Source organism: Xenopus laevis, chromosome 8S, assembly GCF_017654675.1.
Source record: "Xenopus laevis strain J_2021 chromosome 8S, Xenopus_laevis_v10.1, whole genome shotgun sequence".
Taxonomy (NCBI): domain Eukaryota; kingdom Metazoa; phylum Chordata; class Amphibia; order Anura; family Pipidae; genus Xenopus; species Xenopus laevis.
In genome coordinates, this window is record NC_054386.1 from 100,114,737 (window position 1) to 100,128,519 (window position 13,783).

Here is a 13,783-nt window from a genome sequence, read left to right on the forward strand (position 1 = left end):
TATGCCCCTCAAGGGGTAACCTGCAGCAGCCCACACACAAACAGAGGCCCTGACCTAAATGACCCTTACTAGCTTTGAGTTCATATATCCTGATTTATATGTTCTACCTCCACAATGTCAGGTTCCCCTCTTCTCTAAGCACCATGGGAAACATTCTGTGTATGGCACCGCATTATTCTGCTTGTATGTTGGCCGATTTTGGCTCCCCAATCTGACACTCTTGATGAGTCAACAGCCTGAGTGAAAGGAAAAATAATAAAATCTGTTATAACCTACTGAGTGGCCATATCTGTATGTTGAGTTCTCCAAATGCAAAGATGTTCTCACGTAGAGCTACAAATATTGTTTGAGATCCTATTTGATTCCTCTTGTACCAGCCTTACGGTGTAGAAGCACATGGGTTTTTAACCTGCTCTAAATTTCACATTGTAACATTTTCTAGGCAGTGGCCAACTTTGGGGAATGACTTACTGTTGTCTCTGTCTGATGGTCCTGTAGGTCCTGTATTACATTCATACCCACCCCTTGCATCATCTAGATCATTCAAAGACATAAGGGAGGGGTCCACATGCCTATCTAGCTCAGATGGATGGAAATTGTATGTAGGAAGAGCAATATAGTGTCAGTAAGGCAAGATGGTAACCAAAGGTCAATATGGAGGTGGTTGGATAGAATGGCATCAGTAGTTCCAGATGGGGACAGTACAAAAAGATGTGAACTATACAGAAAAATGAAGACAGAGACTTGAGAAAGTAGGGCAAGATGAAAACAATAGGCCAAGATGGCACCAGTAGGTAAAGATGAAGACAGCAGGACAGGGTGGAGAATGTTGAACAAGATGAAGACCGTAGGCCAAGATGGATGCAGATGAATACAAGATGCAGAAAATAGGATAAAAATGAAAATGTAGGTTCAGATGGTGACAGTAGGTCAAGATGGAGACACCAGGACATAATGGAGAGAGTCGAGCCAGATGGCAAGAATAAGTCAAGAAATAGCAGAATAAGATGGAAACAGTGGGGCAAGATGGAGACAGTAGGGCAAGATGGAGACACCAGGACATAATGGAGAGTGTAGGGTCAGATGGCAAGAATAAGTCAAGAAAGAGCAGAAGAAGATGGAAACAGTAGGGCAAAATGGCACCAGAAGGTCAAGATGGAGACAACGCGGTGGAGAAAGTTGAGCACGCTAAAGACCGAAGGCCAAGATGGATGCAGATGAATGCAAGATGGAGATAATAGAATAAAATTAAAATGTAGGTTCAGATGGTAACAGTAGGGCAAGATGGAGACACCAGGACATAATGGAGAGAGTAGAGTTAGATGGCAAGAATAAGTCAAGAAAGAGCAGGAGAAGATGGAAACAGTAGGGCTAGACAGTAACAGATAGTGGCACTAAGGCAAAATGGCAAGAGTGGGTCATGGTGGAGCCCATTGTTGAACTGGCCCACCAGGATACCAGGAAAACTCCCAGGGGCCCAGGTGTTAGTGGGCCCTCATGCTGCTAAACATTTGGCCTATTTCATGGTCATTCCCTATTTCTGTGAGAACAAAGAGGCTAAATAGATGGAATAATAGTATATTATAGATGAATTATAGTATATAAAGAAAAGAGAGTAGTCGAATAGAGGTTGAGTGAGGAGAGGAAAAATAATAGTAGTAGAGTGGGCCCCTGGTCTAAGGTTTTTTGGTGGGCCCCTGGTGTCCCAGTCCAACACTGGTGGAGCCAGTAGATTAAAATGTTGTCAGTAGGACAAGATGAAGAGAATAAAATGTTGTCAGTAGGACAAGATGAAGAGAATAAAATGGTGTTGAAGAACAGCTGCATGCTCATAGATCAGAACCTTTTTTTTAATGCAGGCCCCACCTCTTCTATAGATAACACTGGAGTTGCCCTGTAAAACCCATGGAGAGTCTTGGGGAAAGCATATTCCTAAACCTCCTCTGAAGGTACAGGGCAGCAAAACAGCTCATGGAACCCCTGTATGTGATTGCTACCCTAATTATTGTGCCTTGCCTCCTACTTACAGAAATGCCTCCAGTGCCTTCTCATAATTTCTCCTCTGTAGAACCTGGTCTATTGGCTGGCATGGCAATGCCAAGACTCCCTGCCCACTATGAGGTAAGGCAGGTGCATTATGGGTATAAAACAAGCGGCAATCAGTCTTTCTGCTAGCGTCATGAGATGTTTCCCCCCACCAATCCCTGTTTTCCTTCCATGCAGTAGGGGTGCACTGCTTACATGGCTTTGGGAGGACAGGTACCATGTTGGCTTGCTACTTGGTGAAGGTCAGGAAGATCACTGATGTTAATGCCATCAACGAGATCCAGAGTCTGCGTCGGGGCTCCATAGAAACAACTGAGCAGGAAAAAGCCATCATACAATTTCATCACCACATCAGGTGACCCGCGTACCATGTCCCGTTGCCCAATGGCTTGGAGAACCCATGTCTTTTCTCTCGTCTTCATCATCCAAGAGGTCAACAGGAGCTTTAGACTTCAACTGTGCATGTGTTTGTATTTAATGTATGTCAAGTATATCTAGAACATCTGTACTCATTCAGTTGCCCAGAACTACCACTCAATGGGGGGATGGGGTATTACTATAGCGTTTTATGAGTTGGTGATGATGGGGATACCTAACCTGTGTTTCCAGTTTGGGGGATGAAATGGGGGGTTGGTTTTTTACCAGAAATCACCAAACATGGGAGGGACCCTTTGGAGTGTTGGATGTGTGGATGTGCTCCCCCAAAGAACTAGAGATGGGGATTCAATTCCAATGAATCCGATGTGGAGAGTTGATGCTGATTGGGTTTCCAGACATGGAGCAATATGTTCAGCTCTTCTTGCATTACCCAAGTCATGAATAGCTCTAGAACACTAGAACCTTCTCTGGCAAATGTTCTCTACCATCTGCTTCTCTCAACCCAAGAACTGGTGATGTCACTGGAAGGGTTTGGCTAGAGGTGATGACATCATCAATGTTCTGTACCATTTGCTTCTCTCAACCCAAGACCTGTTGATGTCACTGGAAGGGTTGGGCTAGGGGTGATGACATCATCAATGTTCTGTACCATCTGCTTCTCTCAACCCAAGAACTGGTGATGTCACTGGAAGGGTTGGGCTAGAGGTGATGACATCATCAATGTTCTGTACCATTTGCTTCTCTCAACCCAAGAACTGGTGATGTCACTGGAAGGGTTGGGCTAGAGGTGATGACATCATCAATGTTCTGTACCATTTGCTTCTGTCAAACCAAGAACTGGTGATGTCACTGGAAGGGTTGGGCTAGAGGTGATGACATCATCCATGTTCTGTACCATTTGCTTCTCTCAACCCAAGAACTGGTGATGTCACTGGAAAGGTTTCGCTAGGGGTGATGATATCATTTAGGAGGGGGAAGTTGTTTGATGACTTAAACCCACAGGAACCACATGTCCCTTGGGTTTTCGGGACAACCTGCTTGTATCTTATTGTCCGTCAACAACTCCGTTGATAACACTTGGTACTATAAAAAAAATCATCCTTTGCTCTATTTTCACTTATTCACCAGAAAATAAACCTTATTTCTAATAGTGTCTGCTGCGGTGTATTGGCCTAAAAGGCAGAGGGTGAGTTTTAATTGGGGGAGGGGTAATTAAATTAAAGGCAACTGGGGCCAGGTTGGGTCTTATTCCCCTTTTGGTCTATATGGCAGCTTCTGCTGTAATTGTGTAGCATTTGCTTAATAAAGAAGAGCAGAGACCCTGATAAAGTTATATAAACCCATGTAAATAAATGTCACATTTCATGTAAGAATAGAAAATGACATTTAGGCCACTAAGCTGCAATATCCCAGCGGCCACCAGGGGGAGCAGCGCAATGATCTGCCAGTAGCCAGGAATAAGTGGGGAATACAACATGAAGTGAGCAGGCATCTGATTGGCTCCCGCTGCTTCTCTCATTGGTTGTTGCTGTGGAAACAAGAGGCGCTTGATTGAAAGAGTGGGCGGGGCAGGGAGAGGGAGCCCTCCTACTATTATGTTTGCAAGTTGCAGGCTGGCAGGGAGTTGTGGCTGGAGCAGAGAGAGAGAGAGAGAGAGAGGGGGGAGAGAGGGAGACACAAGGCTGGGAGAGAAGAAGGAGGAGGAGGATCAGCATCATTAGCACCTGCTGGAGGGAAGCTACAGGTGCTGCATTAGTTGAGGGGCCCCCCAGCAGAGAGAAGGCAGTTGTGGGGTGCAGGAGGGCAGCATGAGGGACTCTAGGAGCCTGTGAGATCTGGATACAAATCAAGGCGTCTCTTCTCCTCCAGCTCCTGTCAACAGGTAGTGGGCTCATGTGTGCGGCCCCCCGGCCCTCAGCCTGGCATCAAACCTCTCACCGGGGGACGGGGGTCCCCTCAATCCATCGCTCATTTCCTGCGCTCGCCATGGGAGCTGACAATTAAGGTAAGGGCTTTACCATCCTTTAATGTTTCCCTGCAACTCCCAGCGGCCCACAGGCAATGCCGGGAGTTTCTGCTGTGTATTCCTCCTGCTGGCTAGTGCTTGCCCACGTTAACCCCTTGCTTGCCAGCGAGGTGACCCGGGCACGGCTGTCATTCCTTGTCTCTAGCTGAAAGGGTTAACTGACGACACCGTAAATATTGATATCGCACCCCCAGTGTTGTGATCGCACTTCCTCGTATGGTGAATAGGAAACGACTCTGAAATTAAAGGAACCCACCCCCAGCGTGCGGGAAACAAAGGGCAACTGAGCCTCATTCAGATCATTATATATAAGGGGGGTGTCGTAGAGAGATGACTTTATTGTTTGGTGGGACTTGGTCTTTAAATCTTTATACCCCCCCATCTCTGTTTTATTACCTACCCTGCTAATAACAGTAAGTGGCCTGAGCAATCCATAGGGTAATCCCGCCTGCGTCTGTAACGTTCGCTGACGCCATATTAACGTTCTATATATTCTGTTATTTATAAAAGGCTTCCGGGGGCCACTCCTTTGTAAAGGAAACAAATGGCATGTGCCCTTTAATTCAGCAGGGTGGGGGAGGAATCCGCATGCCTAGTGGGCCGAAGAGCTTGCAATCTAGGTAGCCAATGGGTGGCAGATTCAAGGTCACGGGAAATTAAGTATCCTGGGGGCTCCGACAGGCACAATAGCCCCCCTCCAGTGCTTTTATTCACCCGCCTCATTGTGGGGGGCTATAAATACCCCTCGTTGCTTTGTGACCACTGACATTTACGACTATGGGAGTGGGATCAGCGAATAAAAATAATAAATAGGGGGAAAAAAATCCTCCGTCTTCGTGCGAATGGGAGAATAAAAGCGCCATGTCTGTCCCCCAAACCCTCCGGCCTTTATTATGTGCGTTACGAGTGCGATGGGGACGGGGGGAACGCCCTTAGCCCCCTCTGTAGAACACCCAGATCATACAGACAAGGGCCACACCAAACTGCCGCCTCCTGTGTTGATTTTGTTTAGGGGGGGGGCTGCCTATGAAAAGCAACGGGGTGCAAGGATTTGTGTATGAAAACGAATGGCCCGTGGGGACTACCAGGACAGTGGCCCCCCCTTATTAACACCTCGGCTGCCAGAGAGCTCTGCGTACCTCTCCCTCAATTCCCTCGCCAGGAGCCGGCCCTATATACATATATATAATATTCACTGATATCTAATATTCACTGATATCTAATATTCACTGATATCTAATATTCACTGATATCTAATATTTACTGATATCTAATATCTACTGATATCTAATATTCACTGATATCTAATATCTACTGATATCTAATATCTACTGATATCTAATATTCACTGATATCTAATATTCACTGATATCTAATATCTACTGATATCTAATATTCACTGATATCTAATATCTACTGATATCTAATATCTACTGATATCTAATATTCACTGATATCTAATATTCACTGATATCTAATATTCACTGATATCTGATATCTACTGATATCTAATATCTACTGATATCTAATATTCACTGATATCTAATATTCACTGATATCTAATATTCACTGATATCTAATATTCACTGATTTCTAATATTCACTGCCCGACATTTCATCCACCTGCTGTAGGACCTTGTGTGATCTCTGGCCTCCCTGTTCCCACCATCTCAGCAGGGAGGCCCTTCCACTGATGCACAACAACAAAAAGGGAATTAAATGTCAGAACTTTGCCTTTTCCCCAAGTTAATGAGCTTTGTGGTACCAATTAGGAGTGGTGGCGTGACCCGGGAAATACGAAGGGAGAGCCTGAAAGTAAGGGGAGGTGATAACTTGTTAGAAAGGAGTTTCAACCTGTCTGCCTGGGGATGCTGGGATTGGTAGTTTTACATGAGCCATCACCATGTTGTAAGATCCAGTAATATTGCCCAGGGATTCCTTGGCACCACGTAACTGCCATCTGCCTATAATTAGTGCCCAATAATCCTAATGGGACTTAGTAACACTATATATAGCGACCGACTACAATAACTGTACCATCATGTTACACTCACTGTATAGTAACTGAACCCCTACTGTCTGTTATAAGGATATTAAAAGTCACTGAGGTGTTATGTGACCATATAAAGACACAAGGCTGCAGGCTGAGTTATACAGGGAACTCTGAGTATCACTCATGTATTATAAGGGATAATGTACCCCCTACTGTAAATGATAAGGATATTAGAAGTCACTGAGGGGTTGTTCTGTGACCATATAAAGACACAAGGCTGCAGGCTAAGTTATACAGGGAACTCTGAGTATCACTCATGTATTATAAGGGATAATGCACCCCCTACTGTAAATGATAAGGATATTAGAAGTCACTGAGGGGTTCTGTGACCATATAAAGGCACAAGGCTGCAGGCTGAGTTATACAGGGAACTCTTGAGTATCACTCATGTATTATAAGGGATAATGTACCCCCTACTGTAAATGATAAGGATATTAGAAGTCACTGGGGGGTTGTTCTGTGACCATATAAAGGCACAAGGCTGCAGGCTGAGTTATACAGGGAACTCTGAGTATCACTCATGTATTATAAGGGATAATGTACCCCCTACTGTAAATGATAAGGATATTAGAAGTCACTGAGGGGTTGTTCTGTGACCATATAAAGACACAAGGCTGCAGGCTGAGTTATACAGGGAACTCTGAGTATCACTCATGTATTATAAGGGATAATGTACCCCCTACTGTAAATGATAAGGATATTAGAAGTGACTGAGGGGTTGTTCTGTGACCATATAAAGGCACAAGGCTGCAGGCTGAGTTATACAGGGAACTCTGAGTATCACTCATGTATTATAAGGGATAATGTACCCCCTACTGTAAATGATAAGGATATTAGAAGTCACTGAGGGGTTGTTCTGTGACCATATAAAGGCACAAGGCTGCAGGCTGAGTTATACAGGGAACTCTGAGTATCACTCATGTATTATAAGGGATAATGTACCCCTACTGTAAATGATAAGGATATTAGAAGTCACTGAGGGGTTGTTCTGTGACCATATAAAGGCACAAGGCTGCAGGCTGAGTTATACAGGGAACTCTGAGTATCACTCATGTATTATAAGGGATAATGTACCCCTACTGTAAATGATAAGGATATTAGAAGTCACTGAGGGGTTGTTCTGTGACCATATAAAGGCACAAGGCTGCAGGCTGAGTTATACAGGGAACTCTGAGTATCACTCATGTATTATAAGGGATAATGTACCCCCTACTGTAAATGATAAGGATATTAGAAGTCACTGAGGGTTGATCTTATAAAGACTATAAAATGGCAGTACACCCAAGCACGGCATATAAAAATGGGGGACACCTGAAAAACATGCGAGAGTTGGTGAGATGTCTGCCTCTGTACAGCAGCTCACTGACAGGGTTTCCCGCCATAATCATCACTGAGGCCTGCCTTCCTCTGAATTCCCATCCATCCTTCTCATGAGTGGGTCACATGGTCCTGTCACATGGGAATCAGACATCTGCTCAGCTCTCTTTTACCTCAGGGAAATGCTCATGCTAACAGGCAGGCTCCTTATTGTATCATTAGGGGGTGCAGAAACAAGGGGCACACTCATTCCATTCTTTGACTGGAACTTTCCATTTCTGCGAATGTCTGTCACAGTGAGTGGCGGCAGCCATCTTGCTTGCTGGCACATTTTCCACACAATGGCAAGAGCACATTCACTCCAGTCAACTGAGACGCTGTTTAGTATTAAATTACAAGCAATAGGGCATCTGGTACGTTCATCAAAACCTGCAGGCAAGGAACATTCACATAATGAGTTAAATCTTCCCAGAAATAAGAATCGGCTCTACATTAGTAACTCTACTCCTGACTCACATGATTCTCCCCCAAATTCATATGTGTCGCCCACATGACATGAGCTTTCCGAGCCAAGGGCACAGCCTGTATAAATGACGTTATTCCCGGACTTAAAGTGTCCTGGCCAGTTTTCTTCCCAACTGGCCTCAAAATTCCCTCCCTTTTTTTGTGTTTTTTTCGCTCCTTAAAGAAAAAAAATAAATCACAAGTTTTGTTCATTTGGAACTGGAAAGAGAAAAGTTTGGTCTCTTAGGAAACTTAGATTCAGAAGAGACGGAGCTGAACCCAAGTAATGACACTAGCGTGTTGCTTTTCTGTATTGTGGTGGAATAACTGGCACAAAGCTACGGCATCGCAATTAGGCGGGTGCGGAAAATATGGCGAAACGCAGGAAATGAGACCATCAGATTTCTCTGCTTCTCTGGACTTTGTTATTTTTGGTGGGAGGGTAAGGGCTGGGCCGAATTTCTTCTTAGATCCATTAGTTCTCAAGTTCTTGGAAGCAAAATGGGATGTCTGGGGCAAATCTGATCCCCATTGTAAGCAGCAGTCCTGTCCTGCTTTATGGCAGCTGAGATTCTAGCTATCTGTATAACAGAACATTCTGTCCCAGTGGCTGCACAGATCCTATCTGATCCCCATTGTAAGCAGCAGTCCTGTCCTGCTTTATGGCAGCTGAGATTCTAGCTATCTGTATAACAGAACATTCTGTCCCAGTGGCTGCACAGATCCTATCTGATCCCCATTGTAAGCAGCAGTCCTGTCCTGCTTTATGGCAGCTGAGATTCTAGCTATCTGTATAACAGAGCATTCTGTCCCAGTGGCTGCACAGATCCTATCTGATCCCCATTGTAAGCAGCAGTCCTGTCCTGCTTTATGGCAGCTGAGATTCTAGCTATCTGTATAACAGAACATTCTGTCCCAGTGGCTGCACAGATCCTATCTGATCCCCATTGTAAGCAGCAGTCCTGTCCTGCTTTATGGCAGCTGAGATTCTAGCTATCTGTATAACAGAACATTCTGTCCCAGTGGCTGCACAGATCCTATCTGATCCCCATTTTAAGCAGCAGTCCTGTCCTGCTTTATGGCAGCTGAGATTGTAGCTATCTGTATAACAGAACATTCTGTCCCAGTGGCTGCACAGATTCTATCTGATCCCCATTGTAAGCAGCAGTCCTGTCCTGCTTTATGGCAGCTGAGATTCTAGCTATCTGTATAACAGAACATTCTGTCCCAGTGGCTGCACAGATCCTATCTGATCCCCATTGTAAGCAGCAGTCCTGTCCTGCTTTATGGCAGCTGAGATTCTAGCTATCTGTATAACAGAACATTCTGTCCCAGTGGCTGCACAGATCCTATCTGATCCCCATTTTAAGCAGCAGTCCTGTCCTGCTTTATGGCAGCTGAGATTGTAGCTATCTGTATAACAGAACATTCTGTCCCAGTGGCTGCACAGATTCTATCTGACCCCCATTGTAAGCAGCAGTCCTGCCCTGCTTTATGGAGTTGATGACTGACGGTTTGACCTGCCGTGCAACCTTCTTCAGGAGGATTTAATATCTGGTCTCACAAGGAAGCAGATCCAGTTTTGTGTTTATTGTTGTTATTATAAGATAATGAGTTGGTGAGAGCAGGGCTTGGGTGGGGCGTCTGGTTTATCTGAAAGTAATTGTACGACTGGCAAATATGCAGCCACCAACTTCCCACATAGCACGGGAACATTAAAGAACCGGTTCCTGTTATGTGGCTCATCACATGCGATCGCATTTCCACAGTCAATTGACGCTCCTTATGGTAATAACCTAATAAGTAGCTGCGCCCTTTAAGTCTGCAGTCTGCATGGTGGAGACACTGCACAGGTCTCATTGGGCGCAACTGCCGACCCATGACCAGTAACTCCTTCTGAAGGCCATATTCTCATTGTATATAGAGACCCACGGGCACTCGACCTGCTGTAAGACTTTATTGCACTGCACAGACTATGTGCCGTTTAGAAAGACGTTAATCTGGATTTATACATATGGTTGGGAGCTGCCATATTGTTTCCCCCTAGAAAGTGCAATATGAGGGTTTAGCTTACTGTTTGCACAACACATGGCTCTCTCTCCAGATCCCATGTGGGAGCGAAATACCTCCCGTTGCTGTTTGTTGGCTGCTCTGGAGTAAGGCCGTTTATTGCACAGATGGGCAGAATATGGGTAGGACTGACCAAATATTGACTCTCAGCTCCGAGGAGACGCGCTGGTGGCTTTCCCTCTCCTGGCGAGTTGCAACTCTAAATCTTCTGTATTTTATTTAACAGGACCTGAGCGACTACTGGACACCCAAAAGAAGTGGATATTATTCGGGGAGATAATCACGATGCAGCGTCCGTAAACCCCATCGAAGACATCTCACGGGGAGTCCAGAAGTATCATCACAGCAGACATTTTTGTTCTCTTGTGTACTGGAAACATGAATTGTTGGTGCTGGCCGAGGACAGACTGATATTCCTTAGACTTTACGTTTTTGGAGTATATTCAGACTGTTCAGACGGAGTTTGGGCTTACTGTTGGGGTCTCCGAATGCTGCAGAAAAGGCTTGGTGTAATTCCTGTCGCTGGCAGATCTGTGCTATGCATTGGTGCCTCTGTATTATTGTCCTTATCCTCTTCTCCTGCTGTATTAACGGTAAGTTGGGTCTGCTCTTCAGGGGGCTTGTTTATCTGTATAACAGAACATTCTGTCCCAGTGGCTGCACAGATCCTATCTGATCCCCATTGTAAGCAGCAGTCCTGTCCTGCTTTATGGCAGCTGAGATTCTAGCTATCTGTATAACAGAGCATTCTGTCCCAGTGACTGCACAGATCTTATATGATCCCCATTGTAAGCAGCAGTCCTGTCCTGCTTTATGGCAGCTGAGATTCTAGCTATCTGTATAACAGAACATTCTGTCCCAGTGGCTGCACAGATCCTATCTGATCCCCATTGTAAGCAGCAGTCCTGCCCTGCTTTATGGCAGCTGAGATTCTAGCTATCTGTATAACAGAACATTCTGTCCCAGTGGCTGCACAGATCCTATCCGATCCCCATTGTAAGCAGCAGTCCTGTCCTGCTTTATGGCTTAAAGTATTTAAGGTCCATGTGCTCTTTTAACTGCTTGAGTAGGAACAATCGTTCACTGAACTCCAATTATACCCTGCTGTGCTTTACATTTGCCTTTCAATAGGACAACAGGAGCAATTTCCTCTTCTGAATGACTTTATTCTGAGTTACCGCAGTATCGTAGCCTCATTGAACAGAAGACTAGAATTTAAACCAACGGAGCGTGAAAGCCCAGACCCTTCCCCACCTGTGTGTATGTCAATGACCCTTGACCCAATACACCTGCTTTTCCAGAACTAATCCCTGATAGCCTTTGGCTGTATAATGAATAGAGGTTTAGTTTGCCTTATATCCTGCTGGACTCCCCTATGTAGTGTGCTGGACACATTGTTTTATTAAAGAACTGGAAAGTCTCGTTTACTGGTTGTGGGTACTTGTCTTTCTTTATGCCTAATTTTAAGTTGCAAGCTCTGTTGCCCACTACAATTTAACATATGCCACAACAGCTATTAATATCAGCCATTGTTAGTTTACAAGAACAGGAATAAGAAATGATTGCAAGCTCTTTGGAACAAACCCTTATTTTAATCATTAAATTGTAAGCTCATTGGGTCTTTATTTCCTGTTCTACCTGCAACCCTTCAATTGTTGCTGAACTATAACTTTCAGCACCCACACCACAAGTTTTGCCTTACATTACTAGTCGTTCTTGTTCTCATCTAGTTCTATCAGCTGAAAGGACAAAAATAATTGCTGTAGTGGTAACGTAAGTAAAGAGCCTCCCCCAAGGAGCTTGCTATCTAATTGTAGGGGAGTCCCTGCACCAAGGAGCCTGCAGTCTAGTGATTTAGTGGGTTGCCCTTTCCAAGGAGTTTTTCATGTAGTTGTTAAAGGGGACACCAGCAATAATAATGGGAGACACTTCCGCTTGGAGTCATGTAGTTGTATAAGGGGAGACCCTACATTCAAGAGGTGCAGTGGGAGACCCACCCCAAAGGAGTTTGAATTTTAGTTGTGTATGAGGGGAAACTGCACAATAGAGCTTCCAGCCTAGTGACCGATTCTGTACATGAAACTGACCCATGGAAACTTGTCCCAAGGAGCTTTACACATATATATAGACTCCGTTTTAGCCAAATAATCCACATTTTTAAAGATTTCCCTTTTCTCTGTAATAATCAAACAGTCGCTTGTACTTGATCCCAACTAAGATATAATTAATCCTTATTGGAAGCAAAACCAGCCTATTGGCTTTATTTCATTTTATTTTCTAGTAGAGTTTAGGTATGAAGAGTTACAGAAAGATCTGTTATCCGGAAAACCCCAGGTCCGGATCATTGTAGATAACAGGTCCCATACCTATATGTATATATGGGATCCTTTATCAGAAAACCCATTATCCAAAAAAAGCTCTCCCATAGACTCCATTTTATCCAAATAAATCAAATTTGTAAAGATTATCTTCTTCTTCTCTGTAATAACATTACCTTGTACTTGATCCCAACTAAGATATAATTAATCCTTATTGGAAGCAAAACCAGCCTATTGGCTTTATTTCATGTTTACATAATTTTTTTTAGCGGGCCTAAGATCCAAATTACAGAAAGATCCGTTATCTGGTTCTATTTTGAAGAATTTTATTTGCTTTTCACAATAAACCATAAAAATCAATATGAAAACAAATAGTATGCAGAATATAGTGAATAAAGTACCCCCTCTTGTAAAATATAAGGATATTATAAGTTACCGAGGAGTTTCATGACCATATAAAAGTACGAGGCCGAAGGCCGAGTGTTTTTATACAGATCATGGAACTCCGAGGTGACTTCTAATATCCTCATATTTTACAACTGGGGGTACTTTATTTATTATAATACACAAGTTTCAGTGAGTCATGTGACAGAAATGACATCAGAACTCACCGTTTATAACTGATGACATCAGAACTCACCGTTTATAAGGATATAATTTACAGGATATTCATGGCTTTTGTGTATTATAAGAAGATTAATACAAAGACATATAATACAGAATGTATACCCCCAGGTTCTGATAACAAATCCCAAAACTTTATAACAGAGACTATCCCCTAAGGGCAGGGGCACACAAAGCTACTTGGGGAGATTAGTCGCCCAGCTACTAATCGCTTCTTCTTCGGGCAACTAATCTCCCTGAATGCCTCCCCGTCGGCTAGAGTGTAAATCGCCGGCAGGAACGCTTTTTTCTCCTCTCCGCTGTTGCCCGACTTCGGCGACTTCGTAAAATGAAGCGCTCCGAATGTAGAAGGGGAACGCTTTTCGGGGAGAATCTTTGCGTGTGTCTCTGCTGTAAGATCTAGTTGTATAATGGAAACCCCACCCCCAAGGATCTTGTTATTGAATT

At 44.1% G+C, this 13,783-nt stretch overlaps 1 protein-coding gene and 1 pseudogene across 1 annotated transcript in view; both read left to right on the top strand.

Moving 5' to 3' along the window:
* The first annotated feature begins 1,769 nt into the window (after positions 1-1,769).
* LOC108700608 lies at positions 1,770-3,562 on the top strand (annotated as a pseudogene).
* Positions 3,563-3,903: 341 nt separating this feature from the next.
* Positions 3,904-13,783, top strand: part of igsf9.S (immunoglobulin superfamily member 9 S homeolog) — a 57,508-nt gene continuing 47,628 nt past the window's right edge. The window contains exons 1-2 of the mRNA XM_018233517.2: positions 3,904-4,429; positions 10,621-10,987. Coding sequence (XP_018089006.1) covers positions 10,933-10,987 — 55 coding nt within the window. The 5' untranslated portion in view covers positions 3,904-4,429; positions 10,621-10,932. The remainder of the gene's footprint in view (positions 4,430-10,620; positions 10,988-13,783) is intronic.